The sequence below is a fragment of the Penicillium antarcticum genome (assembly GCF_028974205.1).
Source record: "Penicillium antarcticum strain IBT 31339 chromosome Unknown utg000010l_segment0_segment0, whole genome shotgun sequence".
NCBI classification, from domain to species: domain Eukaryota; kingdom Fungi; phylum Ascomycota; class Eurotiomycetes; order Eurotiales; family Aspergillaceae; genus Penicillium; species Penicillium antarcticum.
This window is the reverse complement of record NW_026695308.1, coordinates 322,836-343,351: the sequence shown is the minus strand read 5'-3', so window position 1 is coordinate 343,351 and position 20,516 is coordinate 322,836. Positions and strand designations below refer to the sequence as shown.

Sequence of the window (20,516 nt, the reverse complement as noted above, 5' to 3'; positions counted from 1 at the left end):
CTTATTTAGATGGAAAGACATACGATTTTGTTGAGCCCACCGTCGAGCCCCTATTATCCGAGGTAGACCCAATTGTTTATCCAGGTGTGGCATGAGCTTGGGAGACGCGTTTTTTGCCATTTTGAAGGATGGATTTATCGTTTGAAGTTTTGCCCATTTTGAGAACGCAAAGCGGTACACCTCGATTGTGGACGACGAGCTGGAGGCAACTGGGATCATGGGCTTGAGCGTTGATGACAGCGGAGCTACCGCATCAACTCCTTGCAATACATCTAGGTAACGAATCTTGTCAGCCAGGTGTGTTGAAATCATGAGTAGATTAAGGCTACGTGATTAGTGTCGAATGTATCGTTAAATATAGTAATATTCGAAATCAGCTATAGCCCCATACCCTTACTAGCAATGTTTTGTACTAAGAAGTGTGTAGATATATTTGCAAAGAAAATCCCCAACACGCACAGAGAAAAGAAAGACAAAAAAAGGGAAAAAAAAAAGAAAGAATGAAAAACAGATAACGTTAGAATAAAATCACGGTCCATGGCGGACGCCAACTCCCTTTGGACGCTATTTTGTCGGAGGCATTCTAAAAAAGCTTTGTTGCCGGGCGAGAAGAATTTATCCATCTAAAATGGGTTAATAAAGGACGAGGCGGCTGTGCAGGGTGCAGATGCGGTCGTTGCAATTCTTGTCGCAAGTTTGACCGGAAAAGGAGTCACAGTCCTTACATATGTGACATAGTCTAGCACTTGCTTCTTGTTACTGGCTATGAACCGCAGGAAGCTTATTGTGCTGATATTTTAAGACTTTTTTCGAGGCCGACTTAGTGTGAAGCATCAATTCAACGCTTATTGGAATTCTAAAAGCTATTGGAGGACCTGAAAAGGAACAACTGGACTGGTACGTATCTCTAAGTTGTTGAAGCTTCTTGGCGTACCAGCTCCTGTACATGTCTAGGCAGTTCCTTCTCATCTCTGCCATGGAATTGGATTCGACTGTCGTTTGGAGAATTTTGTCATGGTATTCTCGACTGCTCCCGCAATTGCAAACCCTTCTAGCCCATCCCCAGGACCTGCTTGACAAGCTGCAACGCGACCGGAAAATCTCTCGAGACCACCACCGAGTTTGCTTGTTGTATTGTATGTCTTTTCGATGAAGCTCCACAGAAGTTGTATAGCTCCATATAAGTCATCGAACTTCAGCTCATGGGGAAGGCTCTGTTGTCTATAAGAAAGGTGTAAACGGCTTAGGGCTTATGCCTTTAAATGTGATTTGAGGTAGGTTTCACTTTCCATTCCAGCTTTTCTTGCCTTCTTATGAATTTCAGGGAATTTATCCGGGTACGTTTCTACCTTCCAGGTTATCCGAATGCCCGTACGCAGCGGCTGGGAAGTACGTTTATCGACAATTTAAAGCTGCTCACAGGAAACTGGCTGACTCACATTGGGGGCATACGGAGCCATTTCTTTGTGACATACGTAAGACAAAATCCGCACCAAGAGATAACGTCCGGAAACACTACAAGGAATATAAATGTTCACTCAATAGATAGAATCCAAACACGGCAGCTAAAAAGTTGTTGCCAGCCCACTGGGCGAGTGTTTTAGGAGACTTACTAGAGCATTTTCCGATCGGTCGTCCTGAAACATAAGAGATGCAACTAAACATAAATAAAAGAATGCCCAAGTGAACCACATTTACCCCTGGTCGCAGATAGATATGGCTTAGGTAAAAACTGCTATCACCGACGACCACTGAGACTGGTGGTTGCAATCCAGCAGACTGACCCCAATGCCTTCGCGTAGTATGTTTCGGATCTAACTTAATGGAAGCGGAAGCCAAAGTCAATTAGTGGAGCATGATTACGTTCTAAGCACAAATGGATTCCCATTTTCGTAGCAATAGCGTCTAAACTAAGAAGTTTCAATACCTTTGGGTGATAAGGAAATAAAGATATGCCTCCTAAGAAAAGGTCTTCTTTGCGCGGGCTCTGCCACCATTTTAAAGACAGACCTTGTAACCCATCTATTTCGAAAAACCTTCTGTCTAACTGGATTGCCCTAAATCATCCATCCCATAAAGGCTTTTAGTGATGACATATTCCGTCGACATGGAAGCCAGCTACCGCCTTTCGAAGCCCCAAGACACAGTCATCCACACCAACGTCAATCCGAAATTCCATTTTTGTGGAAGCATCATCCTGCTCTGTTTTATCTACCATATGTCTCAGTGCCCTTCATCTATAAGCAGTACAATCCCAGCTTTGATTCCTCTCTTTACCAACCTCTTTTGTTTTGGGATTTCTACTTTCTGTCACTACATGCTTGGCTCGGGAAAGCAGCTTCCTTCCTTCTACTTCCTGCTGGACTACGTTGGAATTATTCTACACATATGGGGGACATCCGTATCGGTCTTGCTTTTAGAGGCAACTTACAGCGGGGAAAACAATTTCATTGTCCTAGGAGTCACGCTGGGTGGGGTGGTCTGTGCCCATTTGGTAACCTGGCCATCAGAAACCAGAGAACGAGTGCTGATTATTGGAGGGTTTGGAGCTTTGGTCTTGTGCAGCATCTCGCTCTACAGCGCTGTACTTGGGAGTATATCTCGACTGATGGCATCTTATACGTTTATGGCTTTTGTAAACGGCATCGGAGGGTGGTTCTACTTCCGTGGGTCTGTTCTAATACTAAGTCAACGTTCACCCAAGCCCTATGCTGTGTCGGGGCATTCGTTGATGCACCTATGCTCCCTGATTGCGTCCGTATTTTACGCTTCAAACCTGGTTTCTTTTGTTTGCAGTTGACAGATTCGATGGCCTGATCACATGAGACTATGTATTTCTCGGAGAATCTTCCTCATATTTATTGGATTCTGTCAAGATAAGGGTATGGCGTCAGTAAGGTCTGTCAGGTTATCATCTTTTCGCGGGTTCATTTTTCAGTTCTTCAAAGAGGGTTTGGATTACTATATTTGGTTGCAAGGAGGGCAGAATATTTTATCTATGAGCTGGGGACTAATAGACGCCATCCGCCGCGCAACTCAATGATTGACGGCCATTCGCCATTAAAGCGGATAGAATTTGCTTTCAGTGTCTGTCTTGGTAACCTTTTAAAACCGAACTGTCCTTTGGGCATGTGTACAAGAGGCTGTCAGTCCACCTCTACCTGTAACAAGAACTACCTTAGATGGAAGTTCATTCGATCTTAACCTAGAGGGGCCTGCATCTATTGAAATGTCCCTGCCAGATGTACATTTTTTCCAGGGTCTGGATCCTTGATTCTATGAACGATTGCAGATCTTTTGATCAAAGGAATCTGCCAACTCCCAAAAGATCTCTCGATGAGTTTACAATAGCTGAACAGATTGAAACTGGGCGCCAAACTGAGCGCTACATAAGTGAAGCGGGCTATGGTTTTAATGCAGGGGCAAATCGTTCATTCAACTCTGCTCGAGACCTCTGCGATCATCGACGAGGGTCGCTCAGGCCAAAGTCTGTTCGAAAAACCATGCTTTACATATGGACGGCAAATTTCGACCCACAAGAGCAGAAGCAGCTCACGCTACTAGAATATATCCTCTATCCGGATATCGCAGCTGTACCACAGGTTTCTGGCCCTCGGGAGGCATTTAATCCAATTAGTGGTACCGAGGAAAATGTAGCACTACCAAATGAAATAAAGCCAGTTGTTTCACAGTCTGTTGCTAGCTGCTTCAAAGCATGAGAACCATGGGGTCGGACGCCGGGAATGAATCTTGGGAATGGTCCGATCCTCTTCCTGCGAAACTCGTCTTGGCCAGCTTGCCCAAGCTCTTGTACGTAGTCCAATGAAAAACGGGAAATCTCGATATGGATGATAACGCAAATGTTGCGTGTATCAGCCCCCATACCGACCGCACTGGTTGCCCCGAATACGACTAGTCCGGTGGCACTGGCCCTTGCGATCAAGCGTACAACTGTGTTATGCTTCACTGTCAATCAACTGGGCCAGTTGCTCCACAATTTTTATAATGAGCCCTGAAATAACCGCTCCGCCAATCTGCAAACGCGCGCGCTTTATAGTCTCTGATGAATCTCACAGTTGCGGGCCTCTAGTCCGGTCGTAGTTGTTCGCGTACCGATTCGGGAATCACAAGTACAATCGATGCTTGGTATGTCGGCCGACGGCTCTCCTACCCAACATGCCGAACTGCTGGCATCGGTCGACCTGTCCCCGCGTGATGCAATATTTGGCATGATCATCACTGGTGTTGATCCACGCGAGAAGCAAAAACAGCAAGCTTTTACCTCCCTCAGTCGGCGTCACCGGGCTGGCCCTGTTGAGTATCCTTCAATGCCGGCGCCGATTCCCTCGCAGTCGCATCTCGCTATTATCCACCATCAGTTGCATTTCGGGCTCAACGGCCGTGTGCTTCGGCTGTCATTGACGCTCCGTACTGCCAATTTCAGTTCCCTTCCGCCTCTTTTTGCCATGGCGGACACTGTCCTAGTCCTAATGCACTTTCGGCTCCCCCCATCATTCGTGGACACAAAACCCAAAAGCTGATTTACCCGGTGCTGCTAAGCCGAAGCATCTCCTGCCGGTGCGCTGTTGTTCCGGGCTGCTCGGCGATCCCACGGCCACAAATCATGCCGGCCACATTGGATGAAGGTGGCCCTTGGAGATCGGCTATATGGCCTATCCATTGCGCGGCATTCATGCTCCTTTCCTCGCCCACTTGGATGCCTCATTTCGTACGTCCTTCCGTGTGTTATTGGGGAATACGCTGGATGGTCGCATGAATTGACAGCTGGTACTAATATCAATACCACTGTATGCATTCATATTCATGGCTTGCCCGTTCAGCCCGATGATGGTTTCTCACCTCAACACCTCTCGGATTTTGTCTGATGACCAACCTCGGCCAGTGCTGGAATCGCGGCATTATAGGTGTGCCTGTTGGTTGAGGCTACACATAGTCAGTTTATGTCCTCCGTTATCCTGGATCTCACATCCTTTCTTGGAATCCTGGATAAAGATTTCTTCCCTTTCCACAACGTACACCACCTTAAAGGCACCACTTAAAGTACCCTGCGCCACGTTGAACAACTCGCGGTTGGCACCAAGGTCAAAATTTGGGTGGTCAAGGTTAGAAATTAATCGTCGGACTTTGGCCAAAAAAGCCTTGGGCCATCAATGTATACTAGGAGAAGTTGTCTAGCATGGCTAACATACCGCTGGACGTAGCAGGAGCATCCTTCTAATATTTAATCAACACATCATGGTCAACTTTGGAATCAGCGGACGTTGGTTTATTTGATTGCTAATCCGTTGGCTGTGGTGGGTAAATTTCGGGACATGTTGCAAATAAACGGAGAGATTTTTGGACTTGCTCCAGGGTCGATAGGAGGAATGGGGCACTATACTCATACCAAAGATCGGCATACACACATCCCGCAAAATTGCGGAGCTCCCTGTTTTTTTATTTCACTGTGTATCTGCTCAAATTATTTCTTCCATCATTTGCTTCAACCACCCAGCAGAGTTAGACCTGACGCACAGAGACTCTCTATTCAATCCCCAAACATCGACCATTTGTAGACCCCGCATGGAAGAAAGTTCTCGGATGCCTAAATCAAGTTTGAAATCCTCACACGGAATTGTTGATAAGAGTTCTTCATCAAAACCAAGACGAAATTGTTTAAGACTTTTGAACTGCTTCAATAGTTGCACGCACCTCAAAACGTGAAGCAAAGGTAAACGCAAACCAGTATCTTTCCGGTTCGGCGTGGCTTCCATTTCGCTGATGCTGTGCCAGCAGAATTCCAAGCATTCCACATTGCTGCGCCCTATTCGACCAATTGAAACTGCAAATTTGATGAAATCATCAATATCATCGAACTTGAAATGGATCGATCGATACGCAAAGGGTAGTGCCTCCTGACGCATCCCGCTATTGACAAGCAGAATGCCGATTCTCCGGCTTAACGGAAATCCAAACCCGCTTGAGTCGCCAATTGATCCTGGAAAGATTTCCTCAAGGAGCTCTGACGGATCTGTTTGTTCCCACTCCTGCCTTTGGATGGCGAATTCGATAATGCTTAGCCGAAGTTCGTGCGGGAGTTTCATCGTATTGTCGTATTCCCTTCTGATAGATTTGCTTTTAGGCTGCATGCTGTTGAGCTGATGAACTTCCAATCCAAAAAGGGCTGTCAGACCTTTGCATTCATTTTGACCTGGGACGCCTCGAATTCAGTCAAAAGGAGAGGTAGGCACAATCCAAACGAAAATTGAACGTCTAACGAAAAAACGTGGTATCCAACATCACTGCAACGCTTCAGGGAAATTTTGGCTTCTTCGGTGTCAAGCGACTGTGCTTAAGTTAGGCAAAAAGCACGCCAGATATCGGAAATAGACTGAACGGATGGGGCGGACTTACATGAGTCTCCCCTAACGTAGGAAGCGGAGTTTCAAGGGCAGTGTGGCATTTCTGGTTTCTCTGCCTTCGATGTTCTTGCAGTTCCTTTTCAGTTCTACCCAGAATATTGTCGGCCACAGGTGACAGATCCGCGTAGAAACGCTCTTCCTTTCGAGTCTCAACATTTGGGAGATTGACTTGAAATCCTAGTTCTTTTTGCATTTCAAGAAGTACCACAGCGGGTCTTTGTTTAGCCATTATGCAAACCGTGAGCACGACAGAGCTTTACAGTCATGCACAAAGATGGATAATTGAATTATGCAAGGGACATCCTGAAACTCGTATGTGACCTCAAAATAAGCTATGGACCCCCCTTATTAAGTCCGAGTCATGCTATCACACCTTTTTGGATCATGGGTGCAGGTGAAGGTAAGATGGCTGGTCAGTGAATATCACCTGTTTTGGTTCGTGGATCAAAGCGACGCTGACTCACCCACCCAACCCTACGCCCCCACTAGCCTGCTGTCATCCTGGTTTGATCCAGCCCCTTTTTCATTTCCAAAGGCCTAGCAGCTGATCATCCTATGTATACGGCAGCACACCACTCTGTCAGAACTTGTTATTTTGTGGGAACACAAAATAGCAAAACTTCAGCCAGATCAGTCCCTCTCAGTAATTGCTCAGGTGCAGCCCCATTGACGCTCCATTAACCCGTCATGGCGTGTCCATATTCTCGTCTTCCCGTGGAGAATTCACGAACAAGGCGCTTGCTTCGACACGGCAGAACACTCAAAACGCGCGATGAATGCTCGGGAGAAAGCCACACAAAGGCGTCTTTGGACAACACGAGGCCCCTGCAAGTAAGCGAGTCTAACTGAGCTTCATCATTCCAAGCTAATTACTGATTATCATTCAGCTCGCGTCTCCGGTCCCAAGGTACCAGGTTGATTTGAGGCAATTGGACGTTAAGGCACCTGACAATATTCGAAACTCCACCAACACAAACAGACAAGAGGGAAAGATGTCAAACCCAGTTCAAAATCAGCTAGGGCGAGACTGTGCCATGGCACATTGCGTTCACGCCATACAAAATGCGATTAGTGTCGTTGAATGGAATCATCAAACTGCGAGCACTTTCGGCTCAATCATTGTGCCAAAACCTCGACTAGGCTCTGAGAAATGCGAATTTGAGCTTGCCAATGGCCTGGCTGCCATGGAATATGCTATTAATCAAGCCGCGAAGCAATTAGCAGAGGAGAGCACCGCGGAGGTGGCTGGACAGGAAACGTCTCTTGAACTCCAACTACGTGCTCGTCTGTTTGACTTTGTGCGTAGCCATGTGGTCTACTCCAGCTTTACTTCCTGGGGTAGTGCACGGATACAAAGCCTCAATAACGCTTTTCTACGGTACCTTCGCTCGTCACCAGACTTCCAAAATTGTCGAGAATTTAGGAAGACTGAACTCAAGCTAGCCCTTCTGTTTGACTGCGCCCTGCAATTTCGCGCTCGATTGGTTTATTCCGGCGGGGTTTGATATGAGCTTATACAATTCCAACCAGGTGATCTATGTGGTCCTGGTTTGATGAAGGCCTGGGTGACCGAGGAAACCGAGGGAACTTCAGTTTCGTCGACTGATGGCCCCGTTCATTAATCGATTCATATATATATGGTTGCAAAATCGTTCTTCCCGTCTCGGTGAAGCTTGTCTCAATTCGTTTAGTGATTACAGCTACCCGGCATTGAGGTTTTCCGGAGGAAGGGGTGGGAGATGCGTCCCGTGAAATTCTCCGGGGGTGGAATAAGTGTTGTAATAGACTGATCATAAATACTATATGACGTTGTGAGAAGGCTTAGGAGGAAGAAGGATGCCGTGTTGAAGCTGTCGAGTGCAAGCTTTAATAGCATGCTTCCTTTGTCAAGCCCCAGGAAGTGGACGAGGTCAGTAGGAGGGCAGGTGTCTCAGCCCAGAGGTGGAGTTACAAGAGGGTTTTTGTTCCAGTGGGCTTCTGGCGCCTCGCATTTGAAAAGTACGCGTTGAAGCTGTCTCAAATTGACAAAGCATCATAAGTAGGGCTTATAGTACCACGTGACTAGCAGTCTTGTTCACGGAGAATACATAAAGAGTTCAGAGTTTACGCTACTTCTTTGGGGTGGGAAAGGATGGTCCGAGTTGGAATAATAGCTTCCACAGGTGACTGATTCCGTCGAGGATGGGACAATCAAATACGACCAATTGCCAGATAATGGCGGAAACGCGGGCAGGCGAAGCCTAGATTGGCTTACCCTCCATTCCACCATTTTGATCTGCATTACCTTTCTTGGCCATGTCGCTACATATGCAAATCCTGTAAATACACCAATCTCAAGGCTTCGGCAATCGGGCGCATGCAATCTTTTCTTATCCAGCAGTATGCGGCTCGTGGCCTGATTTTGACCCGATACTCTGTCGAACAAGTCATCCTAGTTCATGCAAACGCCAAACGAGCTATTAACTCAATCTTGGTCATTACTTTCTAGTAGAGGATATCCCTTGGACCATATGCTACTTAGCCCCTTGGAACAGCTGTAAAGGAAGTTAGAGAGAGGAGGGAAAGCTGGAGAGGAGAATGCGACTTGGTAAATTTTGTATCGAGACTGGGATCTCTAGATATCTGAACGGCTTATGCTTCTCTCGCCTTCAAACAAAAATAAAACACTCAGATAAATGCTGCTAGCTTATCCTCTCTAATGAATCCGCTATCGGTGCTCTTGTTATTGGTGGAACCCGGCCACACTCAAAGCCGAAGAGGCAATATCCTGCTACCACCAATTATAGCAACCGATAACAAGGTGGCACCTGTAAGCCTTAGTTGAGCCTACAAGTCTTTGTGCTCGGTATTATAGACGGTTATTTTCGCTTCATCTTGATAGATGGTCCAAAAATCCCAGAATGACCGTCCTTGGATGGCCGAACCTCTTTCTCAAAAGTGGGGGCAGCGGGCGTGTAGTTCAAATGTATTCATAGGCGTAACAATATCACCATCTTGTTTGGATGTGACGAAGCCATTTTCATTTTTGAGCTTAAAGTGGGGATTGAGGCTTTGTGGTGTCCGACGATCACATATCCTTTGCCTGTGTATTCCTGGGCAATGATGTGGCGGTAAGAATTCAAAACTTTACCCTGTACGCTTGAAATATGTCGGCGGTAAGTTTCATTTTGTGGTTCGTGATTGAGATGGAAACGACTTGCACGAATTGCAAATGGTGATTGTGGGACTTTCACCCAACTTAGGGTTGGTCAAGTTTTGACGTGCCAGCGTATCGTGAGGGATAAGCCGGCCAATGCCAAGTTCTTGAGGAGAGGGAAGTGCTACGCAAAAGGGATCTGTCATCGCGGTAGAAGCAATAGCAATGGCTTTCGTGAAAGGTACGTGGGGAGGATGTCGGTTGGGCTGGGTTAATAATGGCTGATCATTCCCATGCAACCTTTTCCACCGCGCCCGCTCAATGAGTGATAGGTTAACTATTTTCCTTTTTCATTTCTTTCTTGTTTCTATTTTTATTTCTATTTTTTAATGTCAAAACACTACGTTAGCGAGACCGAACCTAACGTATAATTAGGGTAAGCAAACAAAATATCTTATAATATATCGGTATTCTTTGCTGCATACTATCGCGGTTCTATTCCAGAACTCATATCCTGACCCATCAAAATCCGGTCTTTCGGCCCGCTTCAATATAGTCCTTAATAGTTAATCATTACGCGGTCTTGTATCCGAAAGTGGCTCTAAAAATATGCAGTGGAACAGGATCTAAATTGAAGCAGCTCAGATGCACGAAAAGTTATATTCCTCTGTCTTTGCTGTGATGGTCAAGCTGCTCAACCCATCTTTCCTTCCCCGAAGTGATATAACAGACTTCTATGCCGAGGAAGCCGATTCTAGCCGTTTTGTGGACAATTACGCTCACAAAAGCTTACGTGAACATATGCATGAGTGATACCAGGGCAGTCGTTGCCGGCTCGTCTTTTGACACCTCTGCGCCAGTCAATTCCTTCATGACCGAATCTGCATCGGTATCGACTTCACAGGGAGCTGCTTCATTGAGCTCTGCATTCGAGATGAAAACTGCCTCCCCCGAGAACACGATTCACAGTTCTTGTGAGGCAGGTAATCCGTGTATTGGTAGTATGACATTTTATGATACAGCCGACACGCCTTCCCACCCCAGTTCATGTGGTACCGTCAACAATGGCGGTAGTTCGGATGTTTTGGCATTATCTCAACATGTTATGACTGATGAGCATTGTGGGAAACAGGTCACTGTCGAGTACCATGGGATTTTTGCCCAAGGCATAGTCGTTGATAAGTGTATGGGGTGCGATAAAAACTCCATTGATGTCTCACGACACTTGTTCAACCAGCTTGCAGATGCGGACCAAGGCAACATACATGGCGTGAAATGGTACATTGATTAGACGAGAGAGGTAAAATTTGGTTTGTGGCACCTGTGCATTGCCCGTCCTGTTTGACTTAGTATGAGAAGTAAGAGAGTAATACTGTCCTAGCCTGTTAAGCACTCCTATAACTTGATGGTTTGTCCTTAATATTGTCATAGGAAGGCCCTCGCAATCGTACGGCAAATGATTGCCTTTGTAAACTTATCAGGAACAAGGAAACAAGGAAAAATGGGATACGCATAATAGTGGTAGCATATGGTGGTTCAAGAGTTGAGGATGATGGTGAAAAAAATCCCGACCTCTTATGGCTAAAATATCTATTTGGGCAATGGCTTATGTCACTCGCGCTGAAAATGTTGAGGCGGAGTGATGTCCTATGATACTTAATAAAGTGCCTCTCAGTACCAATATGTACATTTACGTAGAATACTGTTCGGGGACAACGCCCGAAAGCACAGCCAACAGAGCTGATGATCTCGCTCACAATTCTCAAGGCCTCGCGAAGATTGGGTTTTAGGCTGGAATGTAGAAATATCTCAGCTGAATGGGCAAAATAGGCAAAAAGAAACGGAGTCGTATTGTCAATCTGTATCTTTATCCCACCCGGTAGCGACTGTAGGTACTCATCCTAATCAAATTGCCAATATCTAATCTGTACTACCAAAGAATACAGATCATCCTAGCTACGCACTGTGGCTGAACTCAAGGCAATTACATTGTGTGTGCCGCACTATGGCTTCGCTTAATCACTATATAGATTCAAATTTACGTACGGCTCAAGTAGAAGGGTTGGTCTCGATCGCTCGGCTAGAATTTATTCAAACTGGCTTCTTTGCTTTCTGCATGCATCCCTCAATTTCCAATATCTTTTCCGTCGGTCCTTCTATAACTTTCTCGCTTTCCAACAGGTCGGGCTTTTTTTCTCTTTTTCTTTTGTTACACGCTCCCCAGTGCAAGTGAAATAGTGAAGACACATTCTTTCCAGCATTCAATTTTAAGCTGTTTAAATATGTTTAAATCTAGGCTAGCTATGTTTTGAAACTGTTTTTAAAAATCAGCGAAGAACCGACGGGGCTGTCCTATTTCGAGTTAATGCCACCCAATAATCGCATGACTTTGTGCACTTCAGTCGACCTGGGACCATTCTAATTGTAACCAGTGTAGGTCTTTAAGACAATCCTCTAAGCAACCATTAGACCAGCGGATAGATGAACCCATTTCTATGAGGCAAATCAGCCAAAAAAGGTTCTTATATGATGTTCGCCTTCGCCGAAGCCGGAGGCGTGAACGTTGAATGTATCCTTTGAGAAGGTCTTGGAGCACGCGCAAATTCCACTGAAGCGTCGCTTCAGACTCCAATTCCTCAATAAGACTTGATCTAGATTGAGGCTGTGGCTGTTTCTCTGGACTAGCCTTGAAGAGCCCAAGATCCCAGCCTCCGTGTGTTCCAACACTCACTTTTTCAGGACAGATGCGAAGCTCACTTGTTTCCGTATACAAAGTGAACATGATCTGAACCATAAAGTGGGCGACATGCGCGGGAGAAATATCATCACTACTGGCGTATAATAGCTTTATCGCCATATTTGCCCGTCTCTTTCGTAGTTTTTTGGATACGGATGGGAGATGGGGTATCTTGTATAACCTGCATCGATGCTTTAGAAATCGTGTAAATCTTGGCATGGGTAGCTTGTGGCAGCGCTCAACAGCCCGATCGGCAGCGGAAGTAATCTGGGTTAAATAACACTGAGACGTATAGCCAAGGGATGCAGAGTCTCACAAGTACATTGCTCAAAAGTAGATTGATATGCAAAAGACACACTGTACGCTCCTAGTTTAATCCATTAATAGAATATTGATTGGCCCTAAGAAAAATTCGTTAAGGTCCATTGAAATTCATCTTGTAAAAGTTCCGGCGCCAAGGTTGGGAAACAGTTGCGAGCAGGAAAGGCATTTTTCTCTAACTTGACTAAACTGAAATTCCGAGGAACGGTGCGGCGCATCAAAAGCTTGATGTCATGGTTGGGACGGCCCCTCAGGTTCGATGCAGCAAAATACACTTAGCTCTCCGAGGACACAAACAGATCACATATGATAGCGATCCATGCCGCTGTCAAAAACCGATGGCTCTGGATTTGCGCGATATCATGCGGTGTTTCTCCAGATATTGGGGTGAGATATGACGATTTCAGATGTGGCCTGCATCTCTACGGTACGTAATGTCTAGCAGTAGTGGATTATAGGGCAAATTGCCTGGGAAGTTCCGCGTTGGGGACAAGGAGTAGTGGGAATTGCCAGAGAAAGTTCGGCCCTCGACACCTCCCCAAGCTAGACAAAAATGGCGAGCAGAGAAATACTACAGTACATGGGATGAGTAGTAACAAGGACACCTACCTCTCGATAGCAACGGAATAGCGTGGAAATTTCGGCAGACTTTTCCAGCCTGTTAGTAAAGAAGCACCAAGCTACGTAGCGCCAGACAAATGAGACAGTAGTGCACTGACTCTGGCAAAAGATCTAGACAAATTCCCATATCCCGCGCGACGTCCTTGTCAATTCACGTAATGAGCCAGGCGATATGCCTTTAACATTTTGTGGAAGTAGCAGCTAGAGATAAATCTTGACCAACTTAGTATTTCACATCACATTACATTCCCAAATCTATGGTCTGACTTCCACATTTCTAATCGCACCCAGAAAATGCTGACTCGTCACCGACCTCTTGGGGTTGCAAGGTACTACGGTGTTACTCTCGCCATTCTCATCGACGTATGCCAAGTGTAAAGGAAAAAGTACATTGTGGTGCCTGATTAAGGCGATGGGCTAAATTTAGCCCATCCTACCTCCGATGACAGAGGCCGACCGGTGGCTCCACGGACCAGCATAGATGCGAACCATCAAGATTTTCGAGAAAAGAGTTTTGGAATTCCAACCACTTGATACGCTCATAATACACTATGCTACGATCTTTTTTTACTCTAATGGACAGGTACAAAACGCGGTCGCGGGTGTCAAAACTTCTGTCTGAAATGCACAGCACCAGTCTGGCATGCAGAATATTCTCAGTCCGCGCTGTGTCTATTTTTCAACCGGGCTATAGCCCAGTATTTGGATGATTATGTGAGACTCGACCTCCACTTTGGGAAAGATCGCTGCGAGTCAAGAACAGACCGTTATCGATGTGTAATTGGCCCATTGCTCCGTTTGGTGCTGCACTAACTCCGTTGCTGCCTGCGAGGCAGAGTCAATCAGCGGAATTCTGGTCTCGAAGCTACTTTGGTTACCCCGTGGAAGGCGTACGCCATTCAATTTCATCTGCCACGCGGCTTGTGATACCGGCCACCGTATTTGGATTAATGAATTCTATCTCGCGTGATTACCTTTACTCAGGCATACCTCACAATCGAGGCTGTGTTGAGACTGCCTTGTTCTAGTCTCCTGTTGAACCCATCTTGTGACCTGTCCCACACCACGAAGGCCGGTAGTCCCAAGGGCTGGGCTGCGTGGAGTCAAACTAGCCACAACACTGGAAACAAGAATGATGGTCTAGCTTTGGGCTTCCAATTCCCACGGCCACCGGAGTTCCTCGAGTAGAAAAGTATAAGTCTCCCAGAAGAACATCATTTTATGGCGATATGTAAATCAAACCGAATTGTGGCTGTAGTGTTAGCACCCATCACCGGCCGGTTGCTGGTCTATGAATTGCCTTCTCGCCAGCTCGACTCCTGTGTTGAGCCTCCGGGGCAGGCTCTCGGACCTTTACAGACCTGCGGCTGTGTCCACCGCTACGGTTCTCACCTTGTCCCCACATTTACCTGGTCTATCCGTGTCACTGTTCGCGTCTCTGCACAGTTGCTACGAAGAAAAGAGGCGCGGGCGCCCGATCGGACGGCTGTCTCTGGGTTTGCCTAACACTTGAGCCCTACTGCGCCCCCATATAGCTTTTAAATACTCACTGGTATCCCGACCATTCTTTTCCATTCCAACAACAACGCCAAACCATCTGCAATGTTGCGTTAGTCCCCTGCAATATCCCCTCTCATGAGGCAATCTATAACATGCTACTTATGATTCTAATACTCGCACCATAGCAGATACCTACCGCCATGAAACTTCGCGCACCGGTCCCGTCGATGTCGAGTTCCAGAACAATGGCCCTCCTCACGGAATACGCAATTTCGCCGACGACTTCACGGGCCCTGATTACGGAGAAGCATTTCCTCACAAGCCTGCGGGCAGTGAGGAGTACACCCATGGTGGTCGGTCAACTCTAAGCCAGGAGACCAACGTGCCGCATGATACATAGACAGGGACAATTGCAAATAAGTCACGCAACAGAGACCATCTTTTCAGGCTTAGGCGTAACGGTACACACCCGGCGATGAAAGTTGATAATGCAAAAAAGCGGCCAACGTTTACTGTTGCGAGTCAGTTGCGGGCTACGGTCTTGAATTCCTGGATCAATGTGCTTATTCTCGCTGCGCCGGCCGGCTTTTCGTTGCACGTAGTCAAGGCAAATCCGATTGCCATCTTCGTTGTGAACTTCATTGCGATTATTCCGCTGGCTGCGATGTTGAGTTATGCGACGGAAGAGATTGCTCTGCGGACGGGCGAGACGATCGGCGGATTGTTGAATGCCTCCTTTGGAAATGCGGTGGAGCTGATCGTTGCGATCATAGCGCTGGCCAAGAAGAATGTTCTGATCGTGCAGACTTCACTGAGTGGAAGTATGCTGTCGAACCTGCTTCTCGTTATGGGGATGTGTTTCTTCTTTGGTGGTATCGATCGTGTCGAGCAGCATTTTAATGTCACAGTCGCGCAGACTGCAGCCAGTTTGCTCGCACTTGCTGTGAGTAGCTTGATCATCCCCACTGCCTTCCACACGTGGACTACCACCGCCAACGCGGACAAAACTGCCGATCTTTCTAGAGGAACCAGCATCCTCCTCCTAATCACGTACGGTTGCTACCTATTCTTCCAACTAAAATCTCACGTCGACATTTACAATTGCCCTAGCCGCAAGGCCGAAAGACGCCACCAAAGGATTGGCCCCAGCGATACCCAGCGCAAAATCGCTCAGATAGCGAAAATTTCCGCCGCACCCATGGGTGGAAACGTGCGACAAATCCAGATGCAGGACCCGGATAACAAGCCAGAGCAGCCGCAGCTGACTCTCTCGGTCGCATTAATTACGCTATGCATTTCTACCACGCTTGTGGCCATCTGTGCAGAATTCATGGTCAACTCCATCGATGCACTGACCGCTACTGGTAGTATCACTGAGACATTCGTTGGGCTAATTCTCCTTCCTATCGTCGGCAACGCAGCAGAACACGCTACTGCAGTGACAGTCGCTTGTAAGGACAAAATGGATCTTGCGATCGGAGTAGCCGTGGGCTCAAGTATGCAAATAGTGCTGCTAGTTCTGCCTTTGGTTGTTGTTATTGGCTGGGCTATGGGAGTTGAGAACATGGTACGTTCTCACCTCGAATTCGGTGTCTCATCTTGATAAATCTTGATAAGTCTACTTGGATGTAAGAATTGATTTTAACGACAAACAGACTCTCAACTTCGAAGCTTTCCAGATTATTGTCCTCTTTGTCACTGTCCTGCTCGTTAACTACCTCATTGCGGATGGCAAGTCTCACTGGCTTGAGGGCGTCCTACTTATCATGATGTATCTGATTATTGCCATGGCTGCTTGGTATGTGGTTCCATTATTCTGTGTGGAAGGTTCAATACTTGATTGATTTGGTGTTGATATTTTATAGGTTTATCGACTAATCGATTTTGTTACTTGATTGTCAAAATTAATTTGCACAACCTTGTGTCTGGAAGGTTCCTTCTTCATGGGTATAGCTGCCTGGCTACGTGTGAATTTTCGTTTTATTCAGTAAACACACACAAAAAAAAAAGAAAAGAAAGGGAAAAGAAAGGGAAAAGTTCCGTTCAAATTCACACTGCTCAAATTATTTCTTCATCTCACAGGCCGACGGAGCACGAATGCCAAAAAACAAATAACCATTCTTGGGTACATAATTGTAAAAACTAAATTGCTCTTCTACCTAGAAGATACTCGTATGCTCAGACTTTATCATCGAGAACAAGCGAGTAACCGTTCAAAGTTGAAAGGCTAGAGGAAGGAACCAGCTCGAGAAGTCAAACTAGGACCAGTCCACCAGTTGGCAGGAACTTCGAACATCCAATATTACAATATTAAATTAGAGGGCCCATCTCATGAACCGACACTGGAAATATCAGTTCCATTCGTCCCGAGGGGTATTTGACTAACGTATATGCGAGGCGACGAAACGAGACGGTGTAGCGGTTCTTCTCCCTTCCCCCGCCAGTAAATGGGTTTTTCATGATCATTAGCAGAAAATCCACGTCGACGAAAAGCAGAACATGCTTTTTGAAAATATTCAACCAGGGGAAAGATTCCATCGAATAGCGGAAACAAACATGTTACCTATCCCCATTGGGCGTACCACCCCCCTTGCCCAGGACCAGTCATTTAATTGGCGCTACCTTTCGGAAGAATATGCACGACCTTTACCACTACAGAACTGGAAGTCTCTGTCTCAGCTCACCTGACTGAGCCAGCTCTGAACACAGGTCTCGCCAAAATATTCTATATTCAAAATTGTATAAATGGCACGAGATCCTTGATTATTCATAGTGCTAGATTTTGTAGAATTGTGTCACAGTTTCTTTTAACCTGGATCATCTTTCAAGAAGGACCATAATATCGAGGATGAGTTGCTATGAAAATCATATTTTCAGTCTCTGGAAACTTGCCTCTACGAAGGCTTTCGCCGATTCCACAAAGTCGAGCGGAAATAGCAATTTGCCACTGACGATTTGGCCAACATGTGTGCGTCCAATTTCCTAACAATCTTTTCTAATCTGGGGCGTAAGCACTCGAGATACTTGAGAGGACTTTGGCTGAAGGTGTTGTTCGTTCGTTGGGTACCACACTTAATGAAACCATCCGCAGCAAACATCCAAATCGGCTGGTGTTCTAAACATGTGCTACACCTAAAAACGCACAAAGGTCTTTGTACTCAGAGTATGAATCGGTACAACTGTCCAGAGAAAAGGTTGAGCTGATCCGAACGATATCAAGTATTTCACCCCTGCCAATGGATTTAGGGACATTGTATAGCGTGAGTTTATCCAGCGAGGGGAGTTCTCGGCTTCGGCTGGTGCGTATAAGTGAAGCCTGACGAAGCCTTATTTTAGCCTCTCCGGCTTCATACGATTGGCCTCGAAAGGGTTGATGATCATCATGCACACCGCGAGGCTTCCATCACACGCCACACGATTTGCAGTCATCAGGGCCCACCTGACAGGCCTTTGCAAAGAACCAGCAATAAACGGCGAACCAGAGGGGATTTTGATCGTCGTGAAGAAGTCTTTTCTAGCCAAGGGACCGGACGGAAATTCAGACACGTCAAGAAACGAAGCTGAGATGTCGCGCAGCGTGTGGTACGCCGGCTGGTAGGCTTCAGAAGACCTCACAAGGTCTCCAGTGGCGACAAATGAGGAGATGTGAGTGAATTTGGTGTAATTCGGGGGTGGCAACTGCAGGCCTCTGAACCTGACGCTCGCTTTCAATCTCGAGTGCAAGTCCGCGCTCCTGTTCCTCTTGAAGGATGTATGACGCAGCATTGAGACCGCCAATCTTCCGGCAGAGCTCCCTTATCAACTTCAAAGTTTGGTTTTCATCCGGAGGGAAGTAAAACGCCTCCCTAGGTGACCAGGTCGGTATCGCTTCTCAACGGTTTGGCATTCAGGCTCGAGGAATTCTTGGCGTGAGTCGAACTCATGTCGAGGCACTCGATTTGGCGACAAACTTGCCACAATGCACGTTGGTGCTCGAATCGGGTGCGCTGGACTGCCCAACGCGAGATGCTGCGTCTAATATAACTCCAAGTCTCGGAAACTGCCCAGAGCTTAGGGATTTAATTTTCTCATTCTCAGGCAAGCTATGGTGCCGTCCGCCCTGTGCAGTGCCTTATATTGAATATGCAATATCATATTTTGAACTAACTTGCCTTGTGTGATACCGGGACCAAGGGTGACTTCCGCGCGATAGTTAGTCGGCAACTTTAAATCAATCTTTCTGGAATGTGCTTCGTTAAGGAAAGTAAAGTATGCCCCCATCTGCCGCGCAAAGGGTGAGATTTGCAAGAGTCCCACACGTCCACTTCGATCAAGGACACAGATGTCGTCTTTATCGTTCACGAAAACAACCGCTTGAATTGGCCCTTGATTTGGAAGCATTCTCATCTTGATTATTGAGCTTCAGCGTCTGTGTACTCACGTCAAGGGACCTGAGCCGGAGGATCTCAATCCATCACAAGTTCTAATATAATCTGAGCATCTTATTTGGATGGTTGGAGTTGCTGTGCGATGTAGGCTACCGAGGTTTCTTACCGCAACAAATATACGAGGGCCAACGCATTCGTGTGGTTTTGCTCCGGTAGATCGAGCTGAGAGATGCTCAGTGGCAGAGTCTCTCGGGAATCGTTGGTCCCGCTGAATCCTACTGTGGGGGTTGTTCCCCGATATCCCAGCTAGACGCAGACAATTTGTCAAGAAACTCCTTCATCTCTTTCTGAAAGACGGCATATGTCAAAACTTAGTCTGTAGTAGCCTCTGAGGATCGCAGAGCGGTGGAGATTTGACCGATACAATGAGGTCGACCATCCAGATTCACCCCCACAAGCTGGTGATAGACGTGTGGAAGCATTTATCGCCCTTGACCAGTCGGCCGCTTCAGTGGAGGGATATACTTTGAGTCACAAGGGCCTGAGACATTTGGTCGAAGTATTCAAAACACGAGGCGAGGTAGTCAAAAATAGCTGCCCCAAACCCCCTAGAGGACAATTCGATGCGGGTTTCCTGTCTCGCGTCTATCAATGATGCAAATGTGCTTTCTAGCTGTACAACATACCGTCACCCATAGTTAAACCTGGCTTGCATACGTAGAGAGCTTAGCAAAGCCAACATTTTGGGGGCTGCAGGTTTGACACAACGTCGATGTGGCGAGAAGTTTGTTCAATCGTGGCTCCTCAAATTCGAGGGTTAGCTGACAGCCAAGTAGATCACCAAACGCGTCTTGTGTGTATCTTCTGAGGGGTGCATGGAAGCTGATATGAATGGGTTTCGGCGTTACCGTTGCTGCCAATCCGACTGACAGTAGTACGCGTGTTGTTCGTGTGGTGGGTGTCGATAAAGTGATGCCGATAAGTTCAGGTTATGCGTTTGCTCACAGTAACACTGTGAAAACATCTCTGAAATTTTTGAAGTCTGCTTGCCTTGGACATTGGTTTCGCTTCTCCCAGATATATGCAGATTATTCAGAGCCCATAGAGCGCTGTTTCAGCATATGCAGTATCTATTCGATGAACATTACCGACCTGTAGGCACTAGCAAATAAAAGCCATTTTGAAGTATTGCTTGATACATTTGGAGTCTTCCTCGCCAAGTAACGGAGCCCACTCCCGGTAACTCTCAAATGCGGAGGACGGACGGCTAGGCCTGTATATTTACGGACAAAGAGAAAAGTAAACTTTGAGTTAGTACATCTACAATTCATCTCCATAAGTACAAGTGATGGCAAAGTGTCTAATAAGCAAAATTAGATGTTTTGGCCTATGCGCAAGTTAAAATGTTCCGG

The 20,516-nt window shown here is 46.6% G+C and overlaps 3 protein-coding genes across 3 annotated transcripts; all 3 read left to right on the top strand.

Moving 5' to 3' along the window:
- Positions 1-7,109: 7,109 nt before the first annotated feature.
- On the top strand, positions 7,110-7,927 carry N7508_011109 (uncharacterized protein; the record flags this gene model as incomplete). The annotated part of the gene is made up of 2 exons (XM_058469169.1): positions 7,110-7,253; positions 7,310-7,927. The coding sequence occupies 2 exons, from the start codon at positions 7,110-7,112 to the stop codon at positions 7,925-7,927; spliced, it is 762 nt and encodes a 253-aa protein (XP_058314147.1).
- A 2,436-nt stretch (positions 7,928-10,363) lies between these two features.
- Positions 10,364-10,849, top strand: N7508_011108 (RlpA-like double-psi beta-barrel domain-containing protein; the record flags this gene model as incomplete). The annotated part of the gene is made up of 1 exon (XM_058469168.1): positions 10,364-10,849. The coding sequence occupies one exon, from the start codon at positions 10,364-10,366 to the stop codon at positions 10,847-10,849; it is 486 nt and encodes a 161-aa protein (XP_058314146.1).
- Positions 10,850-14,839: 3,990 nt separating this feature from the next.
- N7508_011107 (uncharacterized protein) lies at positions 14,840-16,615 on the top strand (the record flags this gene model as incomplete). The annotated part of the gene is made up of 5 exons (XM_058469167.1): positions 14,840-14,846; positions 14,923-15,090; positions 15,142-16,304; positions 16,393-16,535; positions 16,603-16,615. 5 exons carry the CDS (start codon positions 14,840-14,842, stop codon positions 16,613-16,615), a joined length of 1,494 nt encoding a protein of 497 aa, XP_058314145.1.
- Positions 16,616-20,516: the final 3,901 nt, after the last annotated feature.